General features: G+C 41.5%; 1 protein-coding gene across 3 annotated transcripts in view; it reads left to right on the plus strand.

Moving 5' to 3' along the window:
* Positions 1 to 25914, plus strand: part of RAI14 (retinoic acid induced 14) — a 130992-nt gene that overhangs the window by 94714 nt on the left and 10364 nt on the right. The window contains exons 4-13 of one of the 3 annotated variants that reach the window (XM_012721906.1): positions 4503 to 4591; positions 12681 to 12745; positions 16189 to 16246; positions 17567 to 17637; positions 19128 to 19234; positions 20121 to 20299; positions 20532 to 20560; positions 21597 to 21683; positions 22576 to 22662; positions 25488 to 25545. In XM_012721906.1, the coding sequence (XP_012577360.1) occupies positions 4503 to 4591; positions 12681 to 12745; positions 16189 to 16246; positions 17567 to 17637; positions 19128 to 19234; positions 20121 to 20299; positions 20532 to 20560; positions 21597 to 21683; positions 22576 to 22662; positions 25488 to 25545 (830 nt within the window). The remainder of the gene's footprint in view (positions 1 to 4502; positions 4592 to 12680; positions 12746 to 16188; positions 16247 to 17566; positions 17638 to 19127; positions 19235 to 20120; positions 20300 to 20531; positions 20561 to 21596; positions 21684 to 22575; positions 22663 to 25487; positions 25546 to 25914) is intronic. The other 2 variants (XM_012721908.1, XM_004678085.2) reach the window with 2 other exon arrangements.

Genomic DNA, 25914 nt, shown 5'->3' on the forward strand with positions numbered 1-25914 from the left:
ATCGAACACATGCGGAAGTGGCTTTAGCTTCTCAGTGCTGTGCTTTAACCCGCTGCGCCACCAGGGGTGGCCAAGGGTTCAGGGATTTTTTTTAGGGTGATGAAGTGATCTGGAATTTGACGGTGATGTTGGCCGCACAACTTTGTGAATCTACAAAATACGACTGAGTTGTATATTTTTAACTGGTGAGTTTTGTGGTATTTGAATTGTATCTCAATAAAAAGATTATAATCTTAAGTCGTTTCTTCAGTCTTCGTTTAGCTTTTTAAAATAGAATTGTATGTCAGCATTACACATTTGTGTTCAATGGTTTATCGCATTATTTCTCAACCTCATTGTTGGCATTTAGGTCATTTGTACAGAGCCATCCTGTGTGGGACATCTGCCAGTGTCTCTGGTCTTTATACATCAGATGTCTGTAAAATTCACCTGTACACCCCCCCCACCCCACCCCCCTTTCCTCCCCATGAGTAATCAAAAATCTCTCCAGACATTGTCCAATATCCTGGGGCCAGACACAAAAGTCATTCCCAGTTGAAAACCACTGATTTACCTTTAGTCTCCCTACTAATAGCAAAGATCCACTTGGGTGGGGATTTTATTTTACTTGCATGGGTTTCTCAGTGCTTAGAATAGTGGCTGGCATATAATATACCCTAATAGTATGGTAAAGATAAGTATGTCTAAATATATTTTTACTCCAGCAGTATTTACTAAAATATCCAATCTAGAAGTGTCAAAGTTATCCCATGCTTGGGGTAGTCCAGTGTCCTGGAATTAACATTATCAAGTCTACTTGTCTTTGTTTGGGGTGGGGAGGGTTGTTAACCTGCTTTGCCTCCCCACCTTCATGTGCTCTCTGATCTCTGCAGACTCAATCTAAAGTGTGTGTGTAGTGTTTAAGATTTATTTATTTATGCATACAGAACTGGGGTACAGGGCAGAGGTGTGGGATGGGGGGGGTGAGAGGATTCACCAGAGACAGAGTGGGGAACAGAACAGGCAGATCAATGAAGTACACTGCTGAGGGGAGCAGTGGGTGAGACAGGAGACGTCTGCTGCGTTATGTGGGTCACCTCCGGGGCCAGGGATTGACCTTGCATTGAAGCGGGCCATGGCTAGCTTGCAGTGCTGAGTTCTAACCTGCTGCACTACCAGGGAGGGCGGCCTCTAAGAGTGTGTTTTGACCAGCCATGCAGGTCACTTAGTGGGGCCACCAAACATGCTCTGAGGTCCTGTGTGAGGGCACCTTCTGATCCCCACAGGTGCATGTCTGCCTTTCCGATCTGCCCCCAACTCATCAAGTCACCTGGACTGCCACCCACTGAGGACGCCTCATGTATTAGTGTTTGCATAAGAAAGGAAACCTATTCACTGCCATGGCCAAATCCAGGTTCTGCCCCGACTGATCATGCCCTCCACACACCAAACCCAACTTTCCACTTGGAGTATCCTATTAAAAGCTAGCTCTGCTTCTTGGTCAAATGCAGAGGCTAAATGCTAATGAGTTGCTGCTACCAAACCCGCTTTGGGGATTATCACTTCCCTGAAAGGTGCCAGAATGTTCGCAGCTCAAGTGTGAGCTTTAGACAAGGCTGGACTTGGATGCTTTTTATGTTAGCTGCGATTGTCTACAACTTTGATCCTGACTTTCCATTCACTGGCAATGCACACAACTTTTTCCTTCCTCCCTCTCCACCCTCTCTCTCTCTCTCTCCCCCCTCCCTCTCTCCCTCCTCTCTTTCTGTCTTCTTTCCTTTCTTCCTTCATCCCTCTTTTTTCCCCTAAGAAGTGGTAGTTCTGATTGAACTTTTGTTGGCCTATCTTTTCTGATTAAATTCTTTCATTAAACATATCCCATACCCCTGTGCCTTGTTTGGTTTGGTAAAGCTAAAATAATAGGTAGTACAAAGTATTTACTACATACTTTACATTTCTTATATATATATACACACACACACACTCTTTATTCCTCAAAGCCCATTTTACAGATGTGGGTCTGAGATTCCAAGAACTCTACCCAAGATCATACACTTTTAAGTGGCAAAGTACAGATTTACAGCCACTTTTCTGAACCCCTTAAAGATGTAGGTGTAACCTCCCCAACATCATACTTGCACCCAGATCCTGAAGGGCTGGGAGAAGGAGCAGTGTGTTACCAAAACACAGAGAGAAACACTGCTATGCTTTTGGAGAACTGGCCACAGAGGTGTGAGCTGCCTAGAGGAAGGTAGCCGGCCAATGTATGGGGTGTCTGAAGGCCTGGGCAGTGGGAGGAGGTCGGGGGATGCCCTGAATTCCTTCTCCTTCTCCTCATCCTCTTATCTCCTGTAAGTGTCTATGTTGGTCAAACCCAGCCAGCAGCGACAGATGAGGCAGCCATTTGATACAGTCCATTAGATGCTCGCCTCTGGGGCCACAGACCCAGGGGGAAAAGGTGGAGGACCCATCTGGACGAGCAGGTGGACACAGACGAGTGAATATCCCCCCAGAGCACACCACATTTGTCATGTTTCCTGGCTTTGCTCTCTTTCCCAGAAATGCATATTCAGTGTGAAGGCATGGTAACACATAGTGCGTGCTCACTGCAGAAAGAGTGAAACACTCCTGCCTGCAGTACAGCTCCTCCCTTCTTGCTCTTCATGCTCATCTCCATCTCCATGTGTGGTAGAAAGCCGAGCAGCAGTTTTATAGGTCAGAACACTGCAGACACCTGGGAGTTAGCCTTCTTTGAGAAACACCTTGAGACGTATTGAATCACATCAACGAAAAATGATTTTACTAATTAAAACCATATTAGGTATGTGCAGATTACAGTTAAGGCCACAGACATCTTACATAGCCAGCTGCTTCTAATTACCTTTGTTTGCACTTTATTTGGTTTATATATAAGAGCATTGAGTGCTGAAGTTTTAGGTAAACTATAGGATGCAACAGTTATGAATTTGGAAAAAGTCATTTCCCCACAAGACACAATAGTCTGCAGGGGGAAAAAATGCAGTGTTTCCAAATAGAGAAAAAATTTACTTCCTGATCTAAACAATCTAATGAGAGAGGCAGAGCAAAACAGTCTCATACCATTTATTAAAACATGCGATGAAAGCTTGGTTAACTGCATCCCCTACTAAAATGTGCTGCAGCCATCAAAGATGGGTTGATTTGGGTTAGCCCTTGGACTTGCCAGTTGGGTGTGACCCTGAGTTCCAGTGACAGGTCCTGCCCTGTGGGGAAAAAAAAATACTGCCTGGGCATTAAATTTAAAGTATAGACACTAAGATGCTACGTGGAAAGGAAGCTGAGAATGCAAGTCCCTAGAACAGATCTGAGACAGGAGAAGGCCTGGCAGCACATCACCCTGTCTTTGTAGCAGTGAGACAGAAGTCTCCACTGATTTTTGGCCTTTTCAGTTGGTGCCCAGTGGAATTGTACTCCCCCCTCGCTGCCCCCTCCCCCGGGCCCTGCAGAGATGGTTGGTGTGGCTGGATAGTTATTCCCTTCTTTTAAAAGCACATCTAAACACACTGAGCCTGGCTTCTACTCCCACATGTCAGTGACTTCTAGACCCTAATTGTTGGCTTTCTGTGATGCTGTTTAGAGTGTAGACACCTGCCATCGAATGGAGATAGTGAAAGAACTCGTCTCAAAGGCTGTTATAAGAATGGAAAGAGATAATGGGTAAAAGTGGGTCAGAAGGTGCTGGACCCACATTAGCCACTTAATAAAAGTCACGCACAACTTGTTGTCTAGCTACAATCTGATTGATTTGTCATTGAAGTTGACTAAGAACCTTTGCTATTATTTGACTTAGCTAGTTTCTCTTTATAGAATATACTACTGAGAAATAAGGGTGTTGATGAAAACATTAGACAACAGGAAAAAGTTGATAAATACTTAATGATTTAGGAATAACCCGGATGGGACACTTTGACTCTTGTTTCTTTTTCTTTTCTTTTTTTTTTTTTTTTTTTTAAAGATTTACTTATTCATACAGGACTGGGGTACAGGCCAGAGATGCGGAGGGTGAGAGGCTTCACCAGAGACAGAGCGGGGAGCAGAACAGGCAGATCGACGAAGCACACTGCTGAGGGGAGCAGCGGGCGGGTCAGGAGAGGTCTGCCGCGCCATGTGGTCACCTCTGGGGCAAGCGGAAATCGAACTCATGCTGAAGTGGCTTTAGCTTCTTAGTGCAGTGCTTTAACCCGCTGCGCCACCAGGGAGGGCCCTGACTCATGTTTCTTAAACAGACAAATCGTTTGTTGCATCTTCCGTTTTTTCTACTCAGGCTTGGATAGGAAGACCTAAGGCCAAGCTCCTGCTTCAAAATGCAATAAAAAGGGGTCAGTGAGCAAATTATCAGACCACTGAGAGCCTCAGATTTCTCATCTTTAAAATGGTGGGTGGTTGTGGAGCTTCTGTGAGAGACACTTGGAGAGGCAAACAGTGTTGTGGAATAAACTCCACTGAGTAGACATCTCAAAGAGCTTGTGCTGCCTCTTTTCCAGGTTCCATCTCGCTGCGACAAAAGGACACGTGGAGTGCCTTAGAGTCATGGTGACACACGGTGTGGATGTGACAGCCCAGGACACGGCCGGTATGTGGTCTTCCTCCCTTAGGTCAGCAAACCAGTACAAAATTGGGTATCACAACAGGGACATATGGTCCCTGGAAAATCTACGACCTACAAATAAGCCCAAAGAAGAAATGAAATTAACGCCAGTAACTAGACTGACTTGGCTTCTGCATTTGAGCCTTTACAGGTGTGTTTCCATCTTTGGTGTGCTTAGTCAGCTAGAGACTAAGACTATGCTTCTTATTCCCCATTTTTCTGTAGTGTGACAATATACAAGATGTAACTGTAGTTTATTATATATGTAGTATGTGTCATGTCCAATGATAGAGGGACAGTTTCCTGAGATTCAATATAGACACTAAGCTGTATTCCCTAATTTTTGCTTTTATGAATCATGGTAAGTGGAATGAATTAGGAGCTCATTTTCTTTCTTTTAAAAAAAAATTAAATATTTCCACTATAGCAACCTTAACTTTTGAACAGTATGTGGTTTCCCCATGAAATTCCCACCACCGACTCACCTATGCACCATCACCATGGTCTCCTGTGCTCTTCCCACTGGAAACTCATTTGCTCCGCTGGCTGAGATGAGCTTTGCAGACAAAAATCATGATCCCCATCTAGACCAGGGGCCCATGGTTCTATTCCTCATTATTCTTCACATTCAAATTACTGGGAATTGGAAGAGAGAGTGGGGAAGCAGAGAGAAGAAGGAAAGGAAAAGTGCTGAAGGAAAGGAGGGAAAAACGAAGAGAGACGTTCACGTTACCAGTCACTCATATAAACACAGGCTCTGTTCTCCAAGACAGAGTCCATTGGCTGGAGTTTCCAGCCAAGTGGTATGAGTGTGAAGTTTCCCACGTGAGTCTAATGTGAAGCCTGTGTTGACAGATGATGTCCAAGGTAGAGAACAGGTAGTGTAGTCTTATCTTTTCCTGAGCATTATTTTACAGGTAAGGGTTCCTGGGGACCCCAGCCTGGCAGTCTGCTCCTGCAGGCCCCACCAAAGAACCGAAGCAAATACAAGGACTTGTCATTGTACTTCAGAATATCTTTGCCTCTGATAGGACTTTGTTAGTTTTACTGGAATATGAAATCAGTGTAACACCATCATCTTTACCTAGCTTCCCATTAATCCGTAACAGATCCCTAAGAGGCACTTGAGTCGTATCAGTAAGTGAGGTGTCAGACTGGTAAAAACATTTTTGATCAATAATAGGGTGTGATTGAAGTAGCCGTGATGTCCCTTGATCATTGCTACAAAAATCTCCAAAAGGATCTTCAGAAATGGCAATACCAGCAAAAGAATTAATGGTTTCCTTCAGTGACTATCTTGAGGGAAATCTTAATTTATGAGGGAATAAAGTGGAGTGGAAATACATTCATGTTCACTGCCTTTGATGTTAAGATACAGACAGGAGTCCAGTTATCCCCAAATTCTCCTTTCCTCTTTTTAATTATAGGAAACAAGTTGTATTTATAAGAAATAATTTTTTCTCACACATGCTCACTGTTGAAAACTTGGGAAATATAGAAAATTATAATAAAGATAACCACGGCTCCTACAGAAACAACCTGTACTCTTTTGTATTTCCTTCCAGATTTCCCCTGGCACATTTTGACATAGTTGAGATCATATTTACTATTAGGCTTCACATCCCACCCTTCTCTTTTTAAATAATCCGCCACTACTGTCCCACACATGAAGCTTGTAAGCACAGATTGGTGGCCATATACCCCAGTGGGTAGAGTTCGTATTTACTATCAGAGCTGTAACTCAGTGTTTGAGGGTCCAGGGAAGCGCTGGCAGAGAAGCCTGGACACCCCAATACTGCCCCTCAAGAAGCACTATGAGAGGTGATAGGTTGAGACCCATCCCAGGACCTCTGGGTGCCTCTCTGTCAGATCTCACTTTGTCCTTTTTTTTTTTTTTTTAAACTGAGTGAAATTAGTGGAATCTGTGGCATTTTGTCACCCCGGAAAATCGTCCAGACATTCCAGGCGTTGAGAATGTCCCCGAGCTGCAGTCACTTCCGTTCTCTCCTACCATTTATAGCAGTGAGGTCAGCACTTGGGCCCTTCGTTTTGTTGTTTTACTTTGCATTGAGTGAGGCACTGACTCTCACATTTTCTTGAGAGCGTGCAGACAATGTGAGAACAAAAGAAGGAAAAAGCTACGTGGGAAAAATGCATGGAAATGTCCTCTGCGTTATCTAGAACAATACTTCTCCAGCTTCTTCCTGTTGTGACAACCAAGATAAATGGATGTGTTTGCTGCCCACGCCAGTGCCCTTCCTGCAGGCCACAGCTCCGTCCCCATCTTGCACTGTCAAGAAAGCATGTCAGAATCCAGGCAAGGACACGGGCGTTAGTCACTGTGCCCAGTCATGCTCACTAGCCTGAAATATTTTCTGTGGTGGTCAGGGGATGAATTAAATGGCTCCACCTTCATGGGTATTATCTCTTCAGGGAACCTACCTTGAGCATTGCCATATTATCACCTTAATCCCAGAACCCAGTGAGACTGAACCCAAAAAAAAAAAAAGAGTCTCACTGCCCAGCAGAGTTTGTTTGTTTGTTTGTTCATTTATTTATTTATTCATTTTACTCCCCTCGCTCACTCCCCCCCCCTCCATCCCTTATTTGGGCCGAGGGCCCTCTACAGTCCTCCCGTAAGTGAGACCACCTGGTATTTTTCCTTTTCTTTCTGGCTTATTTCACTGAGCGTGTTCCCTTCCAGCTCCATCCATGTTGCTGTGAATGGCATGAGTTTGTCTTTTCTGATTGCTGAGTAATATTCTATTGTGTATATATACACCACATCTTCTTGATCCAGTCATTTATTTTTGGCCAACTGGGTTGTCTGTTGTGAATTGTGCTTCAGTAAACACAGAGAGCAAGTGCTCTTTTGAATGAATGTTTTTGTGTCTTGTTTGTTTTGGTTTTTCTGTCTTTTTTTTTTAATATCATTCTTCATCTTGTGCATTTTTTTATCTCAGTTGTAATCCCCGTGGGCTTCCCACCACCAGTTCACCCTGTGCGGTCATCACAGTCCAGTGCACTCTTCCCGCCCTAGTTGGGATCCCATCCCCCTCCCACCCTCAGAAATTGTCTCTCTGGTTTATAGCTGTCCATTGTTTTCATTTTTACTCTTACATTTGTTCGTCTCTTTTTTCCCCCCCCGAACCCCTAAAAAACCCCAACAAGTTTTTTTTTTTAATCCTCCTTACAAAACAGAATTAGAAGGACCCTTTTCATTCATTTTTACCTACAGTCTACAAGATGGTACAAGTTGGTACAATTTCCTACCTTTGTTGATTATGTTTAAGTCATAGAACAAGCTATTTTTAAAAATTATTTACTTTTGTACATAGAAGGCGTGGGGTGTAGACCAGAGGTGCAGGGAGTGACAGGATTCAAATATTATTTTTTAACTATTTTTTCTGCCCCTGAGAAACCTTTTATAGCGGCTTTACAAAGAATCATGAGGGCAACGTGCTCTCAGAAAATCAGGCGTTGGGTGTGGTTGACAGTGCAACAGCAGCAGTTGCTCCTTGGCGATGACCTTGAGGCCATGTGGCATCGACCTGCGTGGGCGTTGCCCTGCCGTTACCGTCATCATTGCTGCTTGGCGAGCGTCACCACTACGCTCGCACACATGGGGCTTTTGAAAAGCTCTCTCATCTTAAGGAAAAGGTTGGTCAGTCTCTTTGTGCAACTCAGAAAGAGAATCCCAAATACTTGTAGCAGCGCGTGACTTAGTTTTCTGGCCATGTTTCCCTCCTTCCTTCATGGCCATGGCCAGTTTGCCAGACAGAAGCACAGATGGGGGTTCAGCTCCTCACGGCCGGCACCACCCCTGAATTGGCCGTGCATCTTCTGTCTGGTGCCCTTCGCAGCTTTGTTTGCTCTTATTCTTCAGTGATGGAAGAATTGGCATTTGTTTTTTTTTTTTTTTTTAAAGAAACTCTTCTCCCAGATAAATAGAACATTGACTCCTTTGCTTTTTGTTTTTTTGGAGGGGTGGGAAATATCTCCACATTTAGCACCCCAGAGTTTTGAGATAGAATTAAACAGAAGCATTAGCAAAAGATTCCAGAAGGTAAGACCCTGATGTATATCATGCTTATCTAAAGTATTAGCTTTCAGGTTCCCTTTATTAGTGTGTACGTCTGTTTGATTTACAGCATCAGGGGCCAAAATAAAAGTGGCTTAAACTGAATAGAGCTTTTTTCACAGACTGGTATGGCTGATCTGCTCCTCGTGAGCGTCCATGTGGGTGTCAAGGTCCTGAAAGCCTTTGATGGTGCCCCACTGAGCTCCACGGCAACAGGAAGAGTCAGCCCAGCCCACGGGCAAGACGCACTCAGAGCTCCCTGGACAGATGTCACTTGCAGCCACACCTGGACTTATGGGGGCTGGGAAGTTCTGGGCAGCAATTTACCCAGTTAAAATGATAGAAGGTTTTGCTGTAGAGAGAGGTGGGAACAGACTAAAAGATGTGCAGTTTCTGTCATGGCTTCCATAACCTGCATTTTCTCTGCAACTGTGGTTTGATGATTTACGTAATAAAACATTTCTCTTAGGAGAGTGAGATACAGAGTCCATAGAAAGAGAAAACCTAAAACCTTTATTTTCGCTAGGGCTTCCAGGTGCTGGCTTAGTTCTGGTTTTGATTTCTGGGTGGCCTTCATTCCATTATGCTCCCTAATCCCACTCAATTTGATACCACATGAAGTGTAATATCCTAAAAATCAGGCACTGTCGAGAATGGGTATTGATAACGTCACTGCAAATTAAAGTCTGTAAGTGTATTTATATTTTATTGTGGATTAAAGGGAAATCAAAACAGTTGTATAATTTGTGGGACTTGCCTGCTACTAATTCATTGGCAGGGGGTGGCATTTGCATAACTTATTTGCATAACCTGAGCCAATGAAATATTTCAAATGATGCACACTCATCATTTGTATTAAGTGCTGTGTAAATCTATAGTATTTTAAAAATAAGGGGAGACTAAGGGATAATTTTATGACTTTCATAGTAGGAATGGTTATTGTAGTGAATTTTCCCATTCCTGGGCATAAAAACAAGGTGAGTGGACTTTGGCAATAAAAATTTGCTGTCAGGATGAGGATTTCAAAAAATAAATATATTCAAATATATTTTAAAATGTAAGTAAAAGCCAGGTTGACACATTTATTAATACATTAAAATATTATATTCGGCATCCTGAAACACTGATTTGTTAAGGCAAGTTTAAGCTTCTTTGAGCATCATTTAATTTTTTTATCTAATTATTTCTGTGTTACAATCTCAAGCTGTCATTTCTCAAGCATTGGCCTTTTGGTACGTGTTAGCCATGTCTTTGTATCCTAAGACTGTTGATATAATTTTCACATGTAACTTCAAGCATACATTCAAAGAACTGAAGAATTATTATTGTCTGAGGTCCATTGGGGAAGGTGTCACATGGTGAGAACGCTGGGCCTGCCCTCTGAAGCTCTCAGTAACGGGTCTCTTAGAGCTCTATAATACCCATGACTATAGATGTCTACATACCTCTGGTGGTTTTACTTGCAGGCAAAATTCTGCTGGAGTTCACTTGAATTAGTGTTGCACTGTTATTTGCCTGTAGGGAACTTGCTTCCTGCTATTCCAGACAGGTCTACAGCCGATCGGGTTGTTTGGGGAGGCGACTTACGTGCTGTCTCCTTCTAGTCAGACATTGTCACTAATATAATATATCCATGCCAATAAAATTTGCATTTGGAAAGAGAATTTTGTTTTATTGGCAGCAGTGAGAGACATCTCCCTTCAATATAATGCTGTCCAGGGACTGATGCATCATTTGCACTTTATGACATTTTAAAGTGAAAAATAATTCAGCGTTCCTGGTTAGGAAAACATCACAGAGCCAGGATTTAAAAGAATAAAGATTGTTTCTTTAGAAACATAGCACTTAACGTCCAGGTATGTCTAGAATACTTGGAGTGAATTGAAAATCTGTTACTTATTTTATGATGAGTTGTCGAAATCTTTCTGCCATCTTGTTTTTGGAGAGAGTGCCTTTTTCCAGTGGGTGCTGTTTATGAGCAGCTTTGTGCATGCGTAGACCAGGGGAATACATCGCATGCATGACATAACCAGTCTCCTGCTTACCATCAGAACATACTCCAACGTTCATCTATAAGGCAGCTGCTTAAAACTTACAATGTGCTTGGCCTTAGAAACACTGGCATAAAGGACAGTTGGGAGCAGGTGAACCCACCTAAACCTACTTGATGCATAATGAACTGAATTCAATGCCACTATTTGTTCTTTATTTTGGAAGGAAGATTTATTCAGAGAAATGAAGAGACAGTGTTTGTCTTCCAATTTCCAAGGATCTCGTGTTTCCTAATCTCCATTGTCACCCGTTTGGGGAAGGGGAGGGGTTCCTGCTTCTCAGTGCTCTGCCACACCAAGCCTCTCTCCTTCAAGCAGACCCTTAAACTCCCTACAGCTGGTCTCAGAATTCAAGGGGTCTCGTCTTGAGGCCTTACACATGGTTTTGTACAGCCCACTGTGGCACTAAAACAAAACTCTTAAATTTTTAAATATGGATCTCCTAGCATAGAATTCTAGGAAAACGAGTGGACTTCTAGTCAGCATAGCAGAGGGAGGGCTAGTTTAGAGAAGAGACAGGATCCTTGGAGACTGAACCTCCGTGTAAAAGAAAATTGTTCCTCTAAGCCAGAGATTCCCAACCAGCCTGATCTTGCCCCTCCCCACTCCCTGGGGATTTTTGGCAACATCCGGAGACATTTCTGTTTACCCCCTTGCCATCTAATAGGTAGAGGTCAGTGATGCTGCTTTACGTCCTCAGAGGACAGGCCCCTCCCAACTCAAATGGTCAGTGGCACTGAGACTGAAGTCATGCTGGAGTATGTCCCACGTTTGGGCTGCTGGCAAGGTGCCTGCTGGGTGGACCGAGGTCAGATTGGAAAATGCAGGATTAAGAATTCCTGGGATATTGTGTTGGCCTGGTATATTGTGTTCACGTTTTCAAGTGAACAAGGACTGGCAGCCCATGATGTTAGGAGTCTGGTAGGCACGGGCATATGGCCCTCATTGAGTTCCTTTTCTAGTGGAGTGAACAAAAACAATAAACCACAGTGTGTGTGCATGCTTGCACGTGTGTGTACATGTGGACTTCTGTGCACAGTGAGGAGGAAGCCTCTTTCATGAAGAACAAATGAAGCAGGGAATAAGGATAAAAAGGGTGGGGTAATTGGAATTTTAAATAGGGAGTTTAGGAAAGGCCTCGCTCAGCAGGTAGCATTTCATGGCTTCCGTAGGAGGTGAGAACCAGGGGTGTGAATATCCCAGGAAACCCACAGGCAGAGCTAGGAGCAACAGTCAGTACCCTGGGTGGGTATCTTGCCCTGCTGGTGGCCATCTTGCCCTGCTGGTGGCCATCCCTGTTGCCTCGTAGGCTGCCTCTGAGCCCCTCTTGCATAGAAAACCTGTGGGTCCATTCACGATGGGAGTCGGGTAACGGCAGGATTCGCTAGATCTGACCACGGAAGTGTCTGTCTCACGCTGTGTCCTGTTCTAGAAAGGCTGGAACCGTGTGTGGTCATCATAACTCTTTTCCGTCTGCAGGAGAGTTCCAAATATTGGAGAGCGCCAGGTGTTTTCACTCAGGAGCTGAAGAACATTCAAGGGCAGGGAAACACGGAGGTCCACAGTGGAGACTGAAGACTGGGTGTTGGCATGTTTCCCTCTGGCTGGGTGGGCGCAGCCCTGGGCATAGACACTGACAGCCGAAAGCAGGACTTTCGGGCTAGTGAGTCCCAGGCAAGCTGCCTGAGCAGAGCAGAATGCAGTTGGAGCAGACCCCACCTGTTAGCCAGCAGGCGGGAGGTTCTGCCTTCTCCCTGCTTTTGTTACACTGAACATTACAGATAAGAAGGTGCGCACCTACTCTCAAGAGTAATAAGTCTGTCTTTGTTGGAGACCAATTTATTTCCTCATAGTTGTATTCATTACAGAGATAAGAGAGAGATATTAAATGCAGCCTTTTTTTCCCCCCCCCCCACCCCCATTTTTTAAAAAATCCATTTAGGACACAGTGCTTTGCACCTTGCGGCCAAGAACAGCCACCATGAGTGCGTCAGGAAGCTCCTTCAGGTACAGTGGCAGTGACTTAAAATGTTACTCCTGTCATTTTTCAGATTTCAGAGTAACCTTATCTGTGATCAAACCTCTCTATTCCTCCCTCTTCTCTCCCCTGTTCTCCCCTCCCCCTCACTTCCCCTCTCCTCTCATCCCCTTTCCTCCACTGTTACTTCCCTCCCTCCCTTCTCTCTTCCTCTCCCTCACAGTCTTTTAAAACTACCCCAGAATCTGGCTTTCTATGACAGTTTTAGCCAAGAAAAGTATTTTTATCACAGTTCCACTGGTTGGAAAGAGACCTAATCAAAGTCTAAGAGTCACTCCCTGGGATCCAACCTTTTTTAAACCCATTTGTTCAGCGTCTCCTGTTTTGAAAGACTTGTGCCCTTCAGTGATCAGTTTAAAAATAAAGTTCCACGCTGTTGGGGCCTCTTAAATACAGTATCTCCGATGCCCTCATGACCTCGCGTTCAGCCATGGGTAGAATACAGATCTCAAGGAGCAAAATTTCAACCCTGACTTCCTGGTGGGTAATTTGATGAGCTTTTGCTTCTTGGTTTTTGTTTAAGTCCTTGGTTTTATTCTTCTTTATAATTTCCAGCCAATTCCCTGGTTTGATAACTTTGCCAGGAAATGTATAATGATCACTGAAGGTGACAGCGTCCCTAAGTCTTTAAAGATGAGTATTTCATAAGCCCCCAGTAGCACTGTGTAAGTGACCTCCAGCTTCTTGCAGTCCCAGAGCAAGCTGGCTGTTCTCAGGAACTTCACGGAGCAGTAAAAGTCTGTGTTTGGAGCAGTGTCTGTTCTGCTGAACTGTGGTCTCAGCCGCCATGAATGTGGTTTGGGACCCAAGGCATCTTGCTTTAATTTGACTTTGCGTTTCTAATGCAGAGACCAAAGACGCGTTCACATTCTTCAACTTGTCCTGCTTATGTCTAACAGCATAGGAAGCGAGCTACCACATTGTCAGGAATGTTTCCCCTTAACAGGTCTTTGAGGCGAATTTTAAGAAAAATAGATCTTCGTCTGTGATTATTATGTTTTATAATGAGACTGCTCCCCCAAAGACAATTAAAAGACAACTTTTCTTATCTCCACCTCTGGGCTTGGGCTTTCTGGATAATGAAAATCACTATTCCGGTACCTTGCCTCCACATCCGTGGCCCTACCTCATGTTTTAAAACATGTTTGTGTCCTAAATCACCATTCCCGTCCTGGCTTGGCTATCCAGACTGTGCATCTGGCGCTGATTTTAAGGAAGAATGGACCCGACAAGCTGGAAATCCTCATGGGCAAAGACCAGCTATTCTAGCCTCTAATGTAATTTTATATCTGGTTATGCAAATGGATTGGTTTTTCTCTGGAATCTTTGAAGCCTTTAAACAGTTCCTTGTGCTGTTCTAAAATTAGGCCAAAGCCTGGTAAGTTGTAACTCGAGCTCCATTCTTCTTACCACTGAAGAGCAGACGAACAGTTCACTCTGAAGTTGTCTGTTCTTGCCTCTCTCGCTTGCAGCTTGTCTGAATGTGCTTTTCCTGGGTAGTTAAGACACTACTCTGATGTCCTCCCCTTGAGTTGCATGTCCTGTGTCTCTGTCAGTTCTTCCCCTCTCGTCTTGGCACATCAGGCCCTCTGCCATGAGACAGCTCCTGCTGGTAGCTCCTGCTACCACTGACCCCTGCACCCTCTGCATTTCCTCTCTCTGGCTCCTGGACCTTTTTTCTTACCATCTGCCATGGCACAGTGCGTGCACAGGTCAGGCTCTGAGTAGACGCAGCAGCCACACAGTGCCTCTCCTGGAGGGGCCTGCAGTGTGGTCAATAAGTCCACAAACACATGTTGCAAGTTGCACGACTCTAGGGGGGACATGAACAGGCAAGCAGCTGGGCAGGACCAGTGAAGGGTGGATGGTCAGAGAAGGACTTATGGGCAGGTGCTGCTTAAGCTGAGGCCTCCACAGTGCAAATGCAGCGGTCCTGGCAGCCCGCAGAGAAAACATGGAAGGCATTGGGAAAAGCACTGGAGAAGAATGAGCCAGTGAGCAGAGTGGGTGAAGCAAGTGAGGAGAAAGGCGCAGGTGCTCTGAGGTTCTGGCAGGCAGCTGTGGTTCATCTGAGTCTGAGTGTGGAGCTGTAAAAGGCTTTTTAGTGAAGACACATTCACATCTGAAAAGCTGTCAGACTTTAGAGAGAATTAATGAAAGAAGGAAAAACAGAGACTCACCGGTAAGGGGTCGTCGTTGCCTGCGTGCAAAGGAGCTGGTCGGATAAATGTGATAGTGGAGGAGGGACTCGATCCAGGGGAGTAATGGAGATGCCCTTCACTGGTCCTGCCCAGCTGCTGGCCATGGACAGGATGTGATGATTAAAGGGGGAGGGAGAGGGGAGTCAAAGTTGACTTGGTGGCTTCTGGCTCGGTGACTGGTCTGCTCACAGGGGCTGTGGGCTGCCAAGCCTGGAGCTCAGATGACGCCTTTTGTGTACAGATAGGAACACAAGCTCCTGCCTAGCTAGTGTGGGTTTGAATCCTGACCCTGCTTATTGTGACTTAAGCAAGTTATTAACTTATTGGTGCCCCAGTTTCCTTATCTGAAAATGGGGTAATAATATCTAACTAGCGTTCTTAGAAGTCTTAAAACAATTCTTTGAGCAGTGCCTGGCACATACACCTGATACTTAACCACGGAAGGAGACTTACATGATATTATTAAGATAAAATGCATTTGGGGGTCACTGGCTTTAGTTTCAAGCTGTGGGTGGTATTTCAAGCTATAGAGGTGGATGAGATAACCGAGGAGGAGAGCTGAGCGAGGAGCTGAGGAACTCCGAGCTGTGTGTATGGCTCATGGGAGGAGTGGTCAGGGGTAAGGGAGACCAGGATGGGGTGGTCGAGTTGGAGCTGAAGGAGCCAAGAGAGCAGAGTGCTGGAGAAGGTGAGGTGCCCTGCAGGTGTGAGGTGTGAGGGAGCTGGTAGGTGGAGGACAGACATGTTTGTTGTCCTTGGATCTGTGAAGGTTGCCGGTGACCTAGACTAGAACCTCCTGCATGCAGTATTGAGCATGCAGACCCCTGACTGCGCAGGCTCAGGAATGAGTGAGGAGTAAGGACATAGATGCCTGTGAGCAGTTCTTAAGAGGAAGTGAGATTTGAAAGGAGTTAGAGAATCAGGGTAGGGAGTGGTGGAGGAAGCTGGGGTCAAGATGGGAGATCTGAGAGCATATTTGGTAGCGAGTGGGATGGTCCCGTGGCAAAGTGTGATGGTACCAGGGAGAGCAGGGCTGAGGCAGCAGGGGCCGGCAGGTTGCCTGTGTTGTGATTCGTGGGTAAGTGTCTCCAAATAATTCAAGTGTTCATGCTAATATCCTTTCAAATGAGTCTTGCTGTACCTTTCAGGAAAAGGGTCACCTGAACAAGAGTGAATTTTATCATATGCACTGATTTATTTGTGTCTTACAGTCTAAATGTCCAGCCGAAAGTATTGACAACTCTGGGAAAACAGCGTTACATTATGCAGGTAACTTTCATTCTCTTATTTCTCTTCTTTCTGCCATAAGAAGCACTAGCGTTTTCATTTTCCTTATTTAAACCAGTAACCTTACCATATAATTGCTGGTGCTACTTCATTGCCTTCATGACTATACATCCCCACTTTTCTTGGTTTGCAAAACATGTGACGTTGTACCAAGGAATAGACCTGGTGTTTATAGTTGCCTGCCTGACAGCCAGTAAAAACTGGCTTATGTTCAAATGAACTTAAGGTTCTTGTTTAAAGGAAGATAGAGTCAAACACGCTTGTACTTTTCAAATCATGTGTGCTACAGATTTTTTGGTTTGAGGCACAAAAAGAACATTCATTTCATTTAACAATCACTTGTTTTATTATCACACAGCTTCAAGGGATACAGAATTTGGGGATGATTAGATTTGCAAGTTTAGTGCTAACTGTGGAAAAGCTAAACCAATGAAAAGCTAAACCAAATGTTTGCCTAAAGGCAACTGGCAGTCACTGCCTTTAGAGCTGGACAATACCTATGTAACAGTCGCTGAAACATCTCTGAAGCTTCCCAGCACCATCTCTCATGCAACTAGACTGACTGTGAACTGGGCTAACAAGGAACTGCTACTTCTTTTTTGTTTGTTTGTTTTTAACTTAAATATATTTATTTATTTATTGCATCATTCTTCCTTTTGTGCATTTTTCCATCTCAGTTGTAATCCTTGTGGACTTCCCACCACCGCTTCACCTGTGTGCCATCCCCATAGTCCCATGGGCTCTTCCTGCCCCAGTTTTGATCCTGTTCCCTTCTCCACCCCTGCAGAATGTCTCTGGTTTATAGTTGTTCATTTTCACTTTATTACAGTTGCTCCTTTTCTTTTTTTTTTCTGTCCCTTACACTCCTGCTATTAATGAAACCACCTGGTATTTTTCTTTTTCTTTCTGGCTTGTTTCACTAAGCGTGATCCCTTCATCTCCATCCATGTTGTTGCAAAAGCCATAGGTATAGCTTTTTGATGGCCGAGTAATATTCCAGTGTGCATATGTACCACACCTTTTTAATCCAGTCATCTACTTTTTGGCATGTGGATTGATTCCACGTCTTCCCTGTTGTAAATAGAGCAGCGGTGAACATGGGGATGTCCTTTTAGATTAGTGTGTGTCCTTTGGGTAGATACCTAGGAGTGGGATTGCTGAGTCATGTAGAAGCTCCATTTTTAGCAGCTTAAGAAACTCCAAACAGCTTTCTGTAGGTGCTGTTACTTCCAGAGATTCTATTGCCCAAGTTGTGAGTGTGGCCTCATGATGGTTTGTGGTGTTTGCTTTCCTTTTCCTCAGCGGCACAAGGCTGCCTCCAAGCTGTACACGTTCTTTGTGAGCACAAAAGCCCCACAAACCTCAAGGATTTGGTAAGTACTAAGTGGCCACTGGCTTCTTGAGCACTCTGGGCTAGTTCTGAGTATCACTAAGAAGATAGAAACCCAAGTACTTGGCAAAATTGTTACTTTCCTACCTAGATCCCCTTCTGCCAGTAGATTTAATATTCTTCATTAGGCACGTACTGCATATGTGTATTTGTTTCTAAGGGTTGGGGTGTGGTATGCCCTCAAAGTACAGTGAGGTTTACTTTCTTGATTCTTAGAAATTAGTCCAGAGAGCAGATCTGTTATTTTCTTTCTACACCTCAAATGTCACTTTGGGTACTCCTGGCTAGGGAATGGCAAGTTTGAGGCTACTTCTAGTATGTTTTAACCTCATTGGACTATTTTGAGAGTAAATTTATAGTCCTTTGGTTCCTGGTTGTACAGTAGATTGCCTGCTATAAGGGAACTGCTGTGTCTTTTCCATGCAGAAGGAGACTTACACCTGGTGGGGATATTATACAGTGACTTAATACAACCGAAAAATTCCATACTTCCTGAATCTCAGTATTTTAAGCAGAAAGCATTATACTTTAATAGAAATAAAATTTTTAAAAATGTTTCCAGAATTATGCTTTAAAAGGAGACTTTATACCCTTATGTAACAACTGTAAAAATCCTCATGTTAGAATAATGGGATATTTTGTAGTTTACCTTTTTCCATTGCCTATTTGAATACTTCTACCTGAAAAAAATTATTAGCAACTCTGTGGGCTATATTTATAGAAATAGAGAAAAAATGCTTTATATGGTTTTTACCATTTGTTAGGCCCCCTTCGCCCTAAAACTTTGTAGACTAATCCCCTACAAATTCTTCTTGCAGTTTGCATTTGTTTTATACTGTAACATTTAAATTCTTAACTTACCTTAAATACTTTCTATATGAAACGGGGATTTAATTTTCTCTTTTCCCAAAGAATTGCTAATGGTCAACATAATAAACAGGTCATTCTTTCCATCAATTTCTTTATCGAGTTCTATGTCAGTAGTAAGCAAGTTCATAAATTGTGATGTTTTTGATACTTGATGAGATCATGAAAGCATATACTTTCTAAAGGTTATCATGTAATGTTAGGTACAGGTTGGTCACACAGAAGAAATTACCTAAGAGAGTTGTGGAACCTATTGGTGCCAAATAGTAATCTCACTCCTTCGTTTCTCCAGAACCATCCCTCAGTAAGCAGGGCATACCTGCTTTGACTACATACTGAGTGTTCCACTGTCTCTCACATTATCATTATTAGACTGAATGACAACTCAGGGAATTAGCAGCTCAAAAGGCTGACTGTTAACCAATAGTCAGTGAAATTTTATAAGAAGACTGTACTAAGATATAATTGTGAGCCAGTTATGACAAACTGTCATGGTGGCTCAGGGCATAAGACCAGCAGGAAGATTCAGGACTACTTAGAGGGCAGACCTTGACATTTCTGGCCTTTGACATCAGAGTTAAAATCTTAATCAGAATTTGTTCCTAGGATGGGAATATACCACTGCTCCTTGCAGTACAGAATGGCCACAGTGAGGTGTGTCGCTTCCTCCTGGATCATGGAGCAGATGTAAATTCCAGGGACAAGAATGGAAGGTACCTCAACATACGAAGTCATGTGATTTCAGTGATACCCACATTGCAAGAGCTTTTTAAATTAGCATAACTGTATTTTAGATCATTTGTTATTAAATGGCTTTAACTTCTTTATTTTTACCATTTCCTACCTTTTTGATATTCAAGAATCTGTTTTGGCCTAAAATTTTTTCCTGAGGCTTCTGGGTGCATCATTGCTTACTGGGTCTGAGAAGAAATTGTTAAATACTGAAATGAGAAGGACATTTCTTTTGAGTTTTCATGCCAAGTTAAAGTAAACACATTGGCTGTTTTTTTATACTCATAACAAGACTTGAGGCAAGATATCTGCCCATCATATTAAATTCCATCATACTTAGTAGATTATGTTTAAGAGATTATGTCTGCTCTATTTGATCTATGTGGTTTAATGTTTTCATTTCATCTACAGTGTTAAAAAGTAACTGCCTAATTTCCTCTTGCTCACATTAAACTTTATTTTTTTAAAGATTGATTTATTTATGCATACAGAACTGGGGTACAGTCCAGAGATGTGGGAGGTGAATGGATTCACCAGAGACAGTGGGGAGCAGAACAGGGAGATGTACTGAGGTACACTGTTGAGGGATGCAATGAGTGATCATGTCACGTGGGTCAGCTCCCTGGCTGGAGATCGAGCTCATGCTTCAGTGGCTACGATAGCTTCATAATGCTGTGCTTTAACCCCTTGGGCTACCAGGGAGGGCCCTCACATTCAATTTTAAATGGACTCTTCCTTAAAAGATTAAGGGCCTTACAGGTTGATTGGCACTTGATTTTCTTCCCTGTTTGGGGGACAGTTGACATGATTTCACAGGAAAGCTTTCACATTTTGCTTGTACTCACCTGCTGTCTTGTTTTTCTTTAGGACTGCTCTCATGCTGGCTTGTGAGATCGGCAGCTCAAACATTGTGGAAGCCTTAATTAAAAAGGGTGCAGACCTAATCCTTGTGGACTCTCTTGGACACAATGCCTTACATTACTCCAAACTCTCAGAAAATGCAGGAATTCAAAGCCTTCTATTAACAAAAATCTCTCAGGATGCTGGTATGTGCAAGAAAATAGCCAGCGTTGTTTTAAGTTTATCCACTCCATTTTCCCCAAAGGATAAAGGCATCTGTATAATATATATTTTTTATTATCCGTTTAAACATGTTTTTAAGAAAAATGAAGTGCTAACTTTTGTGTATATTATGGATGTGTTTATATTGTGTGTATTTGTGTGTGTATCCTCCTATGAGTCACTATAGTTCTTTTTTTCCCACTTTTTCCTCTATAGATTTAAAGACACCAACAAAACCAAAGCAGGTATTTATCTTTGGGAGGGGAAGGGCTTTTTTTCATCTTTGCTGGAATTTGAAAAAATTCTGATAACCCCCCTCCTTTGGTCCACTAGACAAATAATTATTGAAAATATTTAAGGAAGGAAATACCTTTAGAATAAATTAATAGTCATTATAAGTTGATAAACATTTTCTTAATGATTTACCTTATTTCCAAAGCATGTAACTTTAAGCTTACTACTTATATATTCATCTTTTTCTGAAATGTACTAATATTTCTTATTGGTATGAATATGTTGGATGTGGTTAAACTCTGAGAGTGAATAACAGTATTTTAAATTCTTAAAATATCACATGGATTATACATTTACACCAATGGCAATGTTTGATCTCTAGTGAAGGTGGAAGGAATAACCTTTTATTTTAACTGGGGCTTTTCCAAAACGTTATTAGTGTTATATAAGAGCTAAGAAGTTTGCCCTGTTATTTTGGAGCCTTTACTAAAAGGGAAAGTTTATTGTTCACTTTATTAACAAGATATATGTTGTTAGATTTATTTGTTTGCATGTCAGTGTACTTGAAAAAATTGTAAGCAACAAATACTTAATACTGAATTTCTTATGTGCTAATCATGTTATTAATCTCCAAAGATGAGGTCCTCCTTCTCCCCCTATTTATACTCTTTAAGATAATTAATAGGAATAATGCAAAGGTGGGGAAAATCACTGCTTTGCATTAAGTTGGAAACTAGACAAGGGTGTGTTTTAGTTTCTAAATTGTGATAGACAACGCTTGATCCTTCTACTTTTCCAGCTCTCTACATCAACTCATTATGGTTTTGTGTCTTGTGTTTTTTATTTTCTTGTTATTAAAACATGGCTGCTGGAAGAAAACTTGGAGCATGCATATTACTTATTTTTATGTAGCTGATTTCAGGTCTTGATGAAGTAAGAAATGCATGAACTGTTGAGGTGTTTCTCATATGTTTGATGAAGCTATTTACTCAGTCTTTACTAACATAACTAACCCACCTCCATTCTTTGGATTGTGCTAACTTTCAGCATGATCAAGTCTCTAAAATAAGCTCAGAAAGAAGTGGAACTCCAAAAAAACGCAAAGCTCCACCACCTCCTATCAGTCCTACCCAGGTAAAAACAAAAGCAAACCAAGAACAAACAAACATGAAACAACAAAGCCATAATTTTGTCATGTTGTGTTTAGGCCAAAAAGAAGTGTTTTAGAACTGTTTAACTCATGTTAAGTTTTTTCTTTTGTGGTTTGAAGTTACAATTAATGGTATGAATGATGGTTAGTAGTAGTATGGAAATATTCTTACTAACTTAAAAACTGAAGAATTAAACAGTGTCTTTCCTAAGAGCCTCAAAAATATTTCTCAAAACCTTAAGAGAACTTTTTCTTAGTAAGATCAGCCTACTTTTAGTTCCTAAGATGAAAGTGCTAGTTAAAAGGGATAAAATAGGTATCCAATAAGACAGTTAGTTAAAAATGAGTTTTGGTTGGTTTCTTAAAACATTAATATGGCTTTCTAATTTCATTGAAAGTTGTCTAATATTAAAAGGAGCTTTCATTTCTGAACATATTGTGTGGCTACTGCAGAAAGGAGGAAGCTAGATAGCTATGAAATGCAAATGAAAACAGACTGGGATTTGTTACTAAAATAATTCTAAGCCATGAAAGGGATGATCTATATTCAAATAGTTGAGAGAAATATCTCATCTAAAAGGCAGTTCAAATACATTAGCTTACTCATTAACATTCTCAACTACAATAGATGTTTTATACTTTTAAATTGATTCTAGTACATATAGGAATAAAGTTACTTAGTTTAAACCACTGATTTTCAAAACGTGGACAATTTGAGGTAGCTAACTAACATTGTAAATATGTTACCCTGAATTCATTAAAATTAAGAATAGTTACTTTTAGATTTATTTAGATAGGTTAAATAGGTTAATTCTTTAGCACTGAAGATGAGCAGCAAAGAAGCACTTTCATCAGTGGTATAATATCTTTTTTCAGTTGAGTGATGTGTCTTCTCCAAGATCAATAACTTCAACACCACTTTCAGGAAAAGAACCAGTATTTTTTGCTGAACCACCCTTTAAGGTATTTCCTTTCTATGTTCAGTTTTACTGTTGAATCTTATGATACATAACAGATTTAGTTTACATTTTATAATACTGGGCAAAACAATATTCTTTTGATTGAGTCACATCGTTTTCATGTGATTAATTGTCCTGGCATAGACTCCTTACAAAAAGAGTGGAATGAATACATTACACTCATTAGCTAACAATTTTCTTCATGGAGAAGAAGAAACAAAGATAAGAACTTTCCTGATAATGAGTCTTCTTACCAAACCTAATTGAAATAATGCCAGTCAACATAAAAGATGTTTTTGTTATTCTCTGGTGTCTTACTGATAAGTAATTGTAAATTTTAACTAAACTTCCTGACTATAACAATAATATGTATTTTTTAAAATTTAGAAAATCCAGTAGGTCTTATTACATCTGGTTCTGTAGATGTGTGATTCAAATTTATCTAAAACAGTAGAGGGGTCTCCAGTTCCCTATTTGTTTACCTAATGATTAGTGGGAAATTGTGCTGGAAAAGAAAGTAATTGTTGAAATAAAATTTCAGTGTTCATAATTTTGTTTCTCTCATCTAAGAATTTGTAAAGAAAAATGATCTAACTTCACTGCACATTGCTTTGAAAGAGTCTACGAGCTTATCAATTCTCTCATTTTAACTAGATTTTATTGAAACTTTTTTTAAAACGCGGCCCTCCCTGGTGGTGCAGCGGGTTAAAGCACTGTACTAAGAAGCTAAAGCCACTTCCGCATGAGTTCGATTCCCGCCTGCCCCGGAGGTGACCACATGGTGTGGCAGACCTCTCCTGACCCGCCCGCTGCTCCCCTCAGCAGTGTACTTCGTCAATCTGCCTGTTCTGCTCCCTGCTCTGTCTCTGGTGAATCCTCTCACCCTCCACATCTCTGGCCTGTACCCCAGTTCTGTACGAATAAATAAATAAATCTTTAAAAAAAAAAAGGATTTATTTATATAAAACTGGGTTACAGGCCAGAGGTGGGGGTGTGAGAGGATTCACCAGAGGCACAGTGGGGAGCAGAACAGGCAAATGAAATATACTGTTGAGGGGAGCCAGGGAGCAGCAGGCGGGCCAGGAGAGGTCTGCCTCACCATGTGGGTCACCTCCCTGGCTGGGGATCAAGCTCATGCTGAGTGGCTGTGCTAGCTTCTTAGTGCTGTGCTTTAACCTGCTGTGCTACCAGAGAGGACCTGATTTTACTAAAACTCGTAAGATGAATACCGATCCAAAGCAATGTAAGAAAAGAAGTTATAATTATAACTTGTATCTTATAATTTGTATCTTAATATCTTCGAGTGTAATTGTGGCTCAGAGAAGGCAATGCATTCTAAATTGTAACCACAAGTGAAAAAATTTTCATTTGTAAGAGTACTTAAAGAAAATGACTAAAATTTTGAAAAAGTATCAATTATTGGTTTGGCTATAAAAGAACTAAAACTCGTACTCTGTTGATAGGAATGTAGAATGTTACAACTACTTTCAGAAATGTTTACAGTTTCTTTAGGTGTTAAATCTGATATATGACCTAGCCATTCATTCATAAATATTTACCCAGGAGAAACGAAAACTATATCTCCAAAAATGTTGCACCACACATGTTTATATAGCAGCTTTATTCAGATGCCCCCAAATGAAACCAAATGTCCTTCAATATGTGAAATGATACAGAGAATAAGATATGTCTGGGTTGTATGGAATATACTCAGTCATAAAAAAAATAGAATGAGATACTGCCCAAACAGCATCAAAGCTGAATTAGAAAATTTTTATGTGGTGTGAAAGAAGCCAGACATAAAGAAATATTCTTTATGTGACATTCTATTTATAGGAATTTTCAAAAAGCCGGGGGTGGGGTAGGAAAGGATTAGTAGTGTGGAGGTCTGAGGACTTTCAGGGTAATGGAAATGTTGTTTTTGACTACAATGATGGTTCCAAAGGCATGTATTTGTCAAAATTACTCAAATTGAAAACTGTTAATGGATGCAGTTTATTGTACCTTACTGTAGATGAAAAATAAGTACATATTTTTTTAAGTGAAAAGACAGCATTTTGGAACGATAAGAACTTGCCAAAAATAAGCCACTTTATTTATCATTTGGCCTTTACAAAAGTTCCTTTGCTGAAAAATTATCTCTCTTATCATGGTCTGTGGCTCATCTAGATGAAACATAATAATTTTTTGGCAAGTCACTGTATTTTGTTTTGAAATAAGAATCTGGCTTTGACATTACAAGATTTTTTGCAATAAATTACAGACTTTCATGGACAAAGGTTTATGGGAAATCTTTATGGGATCAATTGTTGATCCAAGACCATAAGAATTTTTACTTCCTTGTAAAACTTTATCCTCTCTGACAAGTCTTATTTACTACCATTAATGCATATTAATGGCAGATAATTTATCAAATGATAAAACCGAAAGGTATTGTTAAAATATTTTAATCAATTTATTACCCAGATAGTTAAAACTTCTCTTTGACTTCATTATGAAAATAGTTTCTTTAGCTTAGGTTTTAGAACATTGTCCACTAATTTAATTATTACCTAAAATTACTACAACCTCAAAAGATATTTTTATGATACTTACTAAATAAAATTTCTGAAAACTATTTTGAGAATATGTTCTCTGGAACCTCTGTTTTAGAAACTATACCTTAGTAGATAATTGTCAGTGTTTACTTCTGTGTGTTTTACATCTTCTTCCCTTTGATATTTTGTTTTCCTAGAATTTCCAATTCTGGAAATGGGAAAAATTAGTAGATTCTTTTGCGGAGTGTCACATCCAGGAATGTTCTTTTAAGTCATTGTTCTTGTGTTCCAGCAGGCTGAGATCAGTTCTATCCGGGAAAACAAAGATAGACTAAGTGATAGCACCACAGGTAAGACCAAGTCGACGTCCTTTTCAAGGGAGCAGAGGCCAAGTGGGGAGCCCTGTTCAGCGAAGCTGAGACACCCCTCGTGCCACCCTAGAGCTGTCAGTGTTCAGAGGCCTCACCTAGATTTTAAAGCATCAGTGAGCTGAATGTGAGAAAATATACCTCTAGTTTCATTTTTCCCTGCCACATACTAGCCCTTCCTTCCATTATGAAAATAGGCACGAGCCGCCAGTGATATTAGCAGACCCATAAGTTTGATACCAAAAGAATTCAGTGTCTTTTCACCTGTTAACTGCAGATGTCTTGAAATATCATTTGCAGTTTCTTTACTAAGAACAAGGCAGTCATGAGACCTGTTGCTAAATCTTATGT

The sequence above is a fragment of the Condylura cristata genome, unplaced genomic scaffold (genome assembly GCF_000260355.1).
Source record: "Condylura cristata isolate star-nosed mole 26May11 unplaced genomic scaffold, ConCri1.0 scaffold00007, whole genome shotgun sequence".
Classification (NCBI taxonomy): domain Eukaryota; kingdom Metazoa; phylum Chordata; class Mammalia; order Eulipotyphla; family Talpidae; genus Condylura; species Condylura cristata.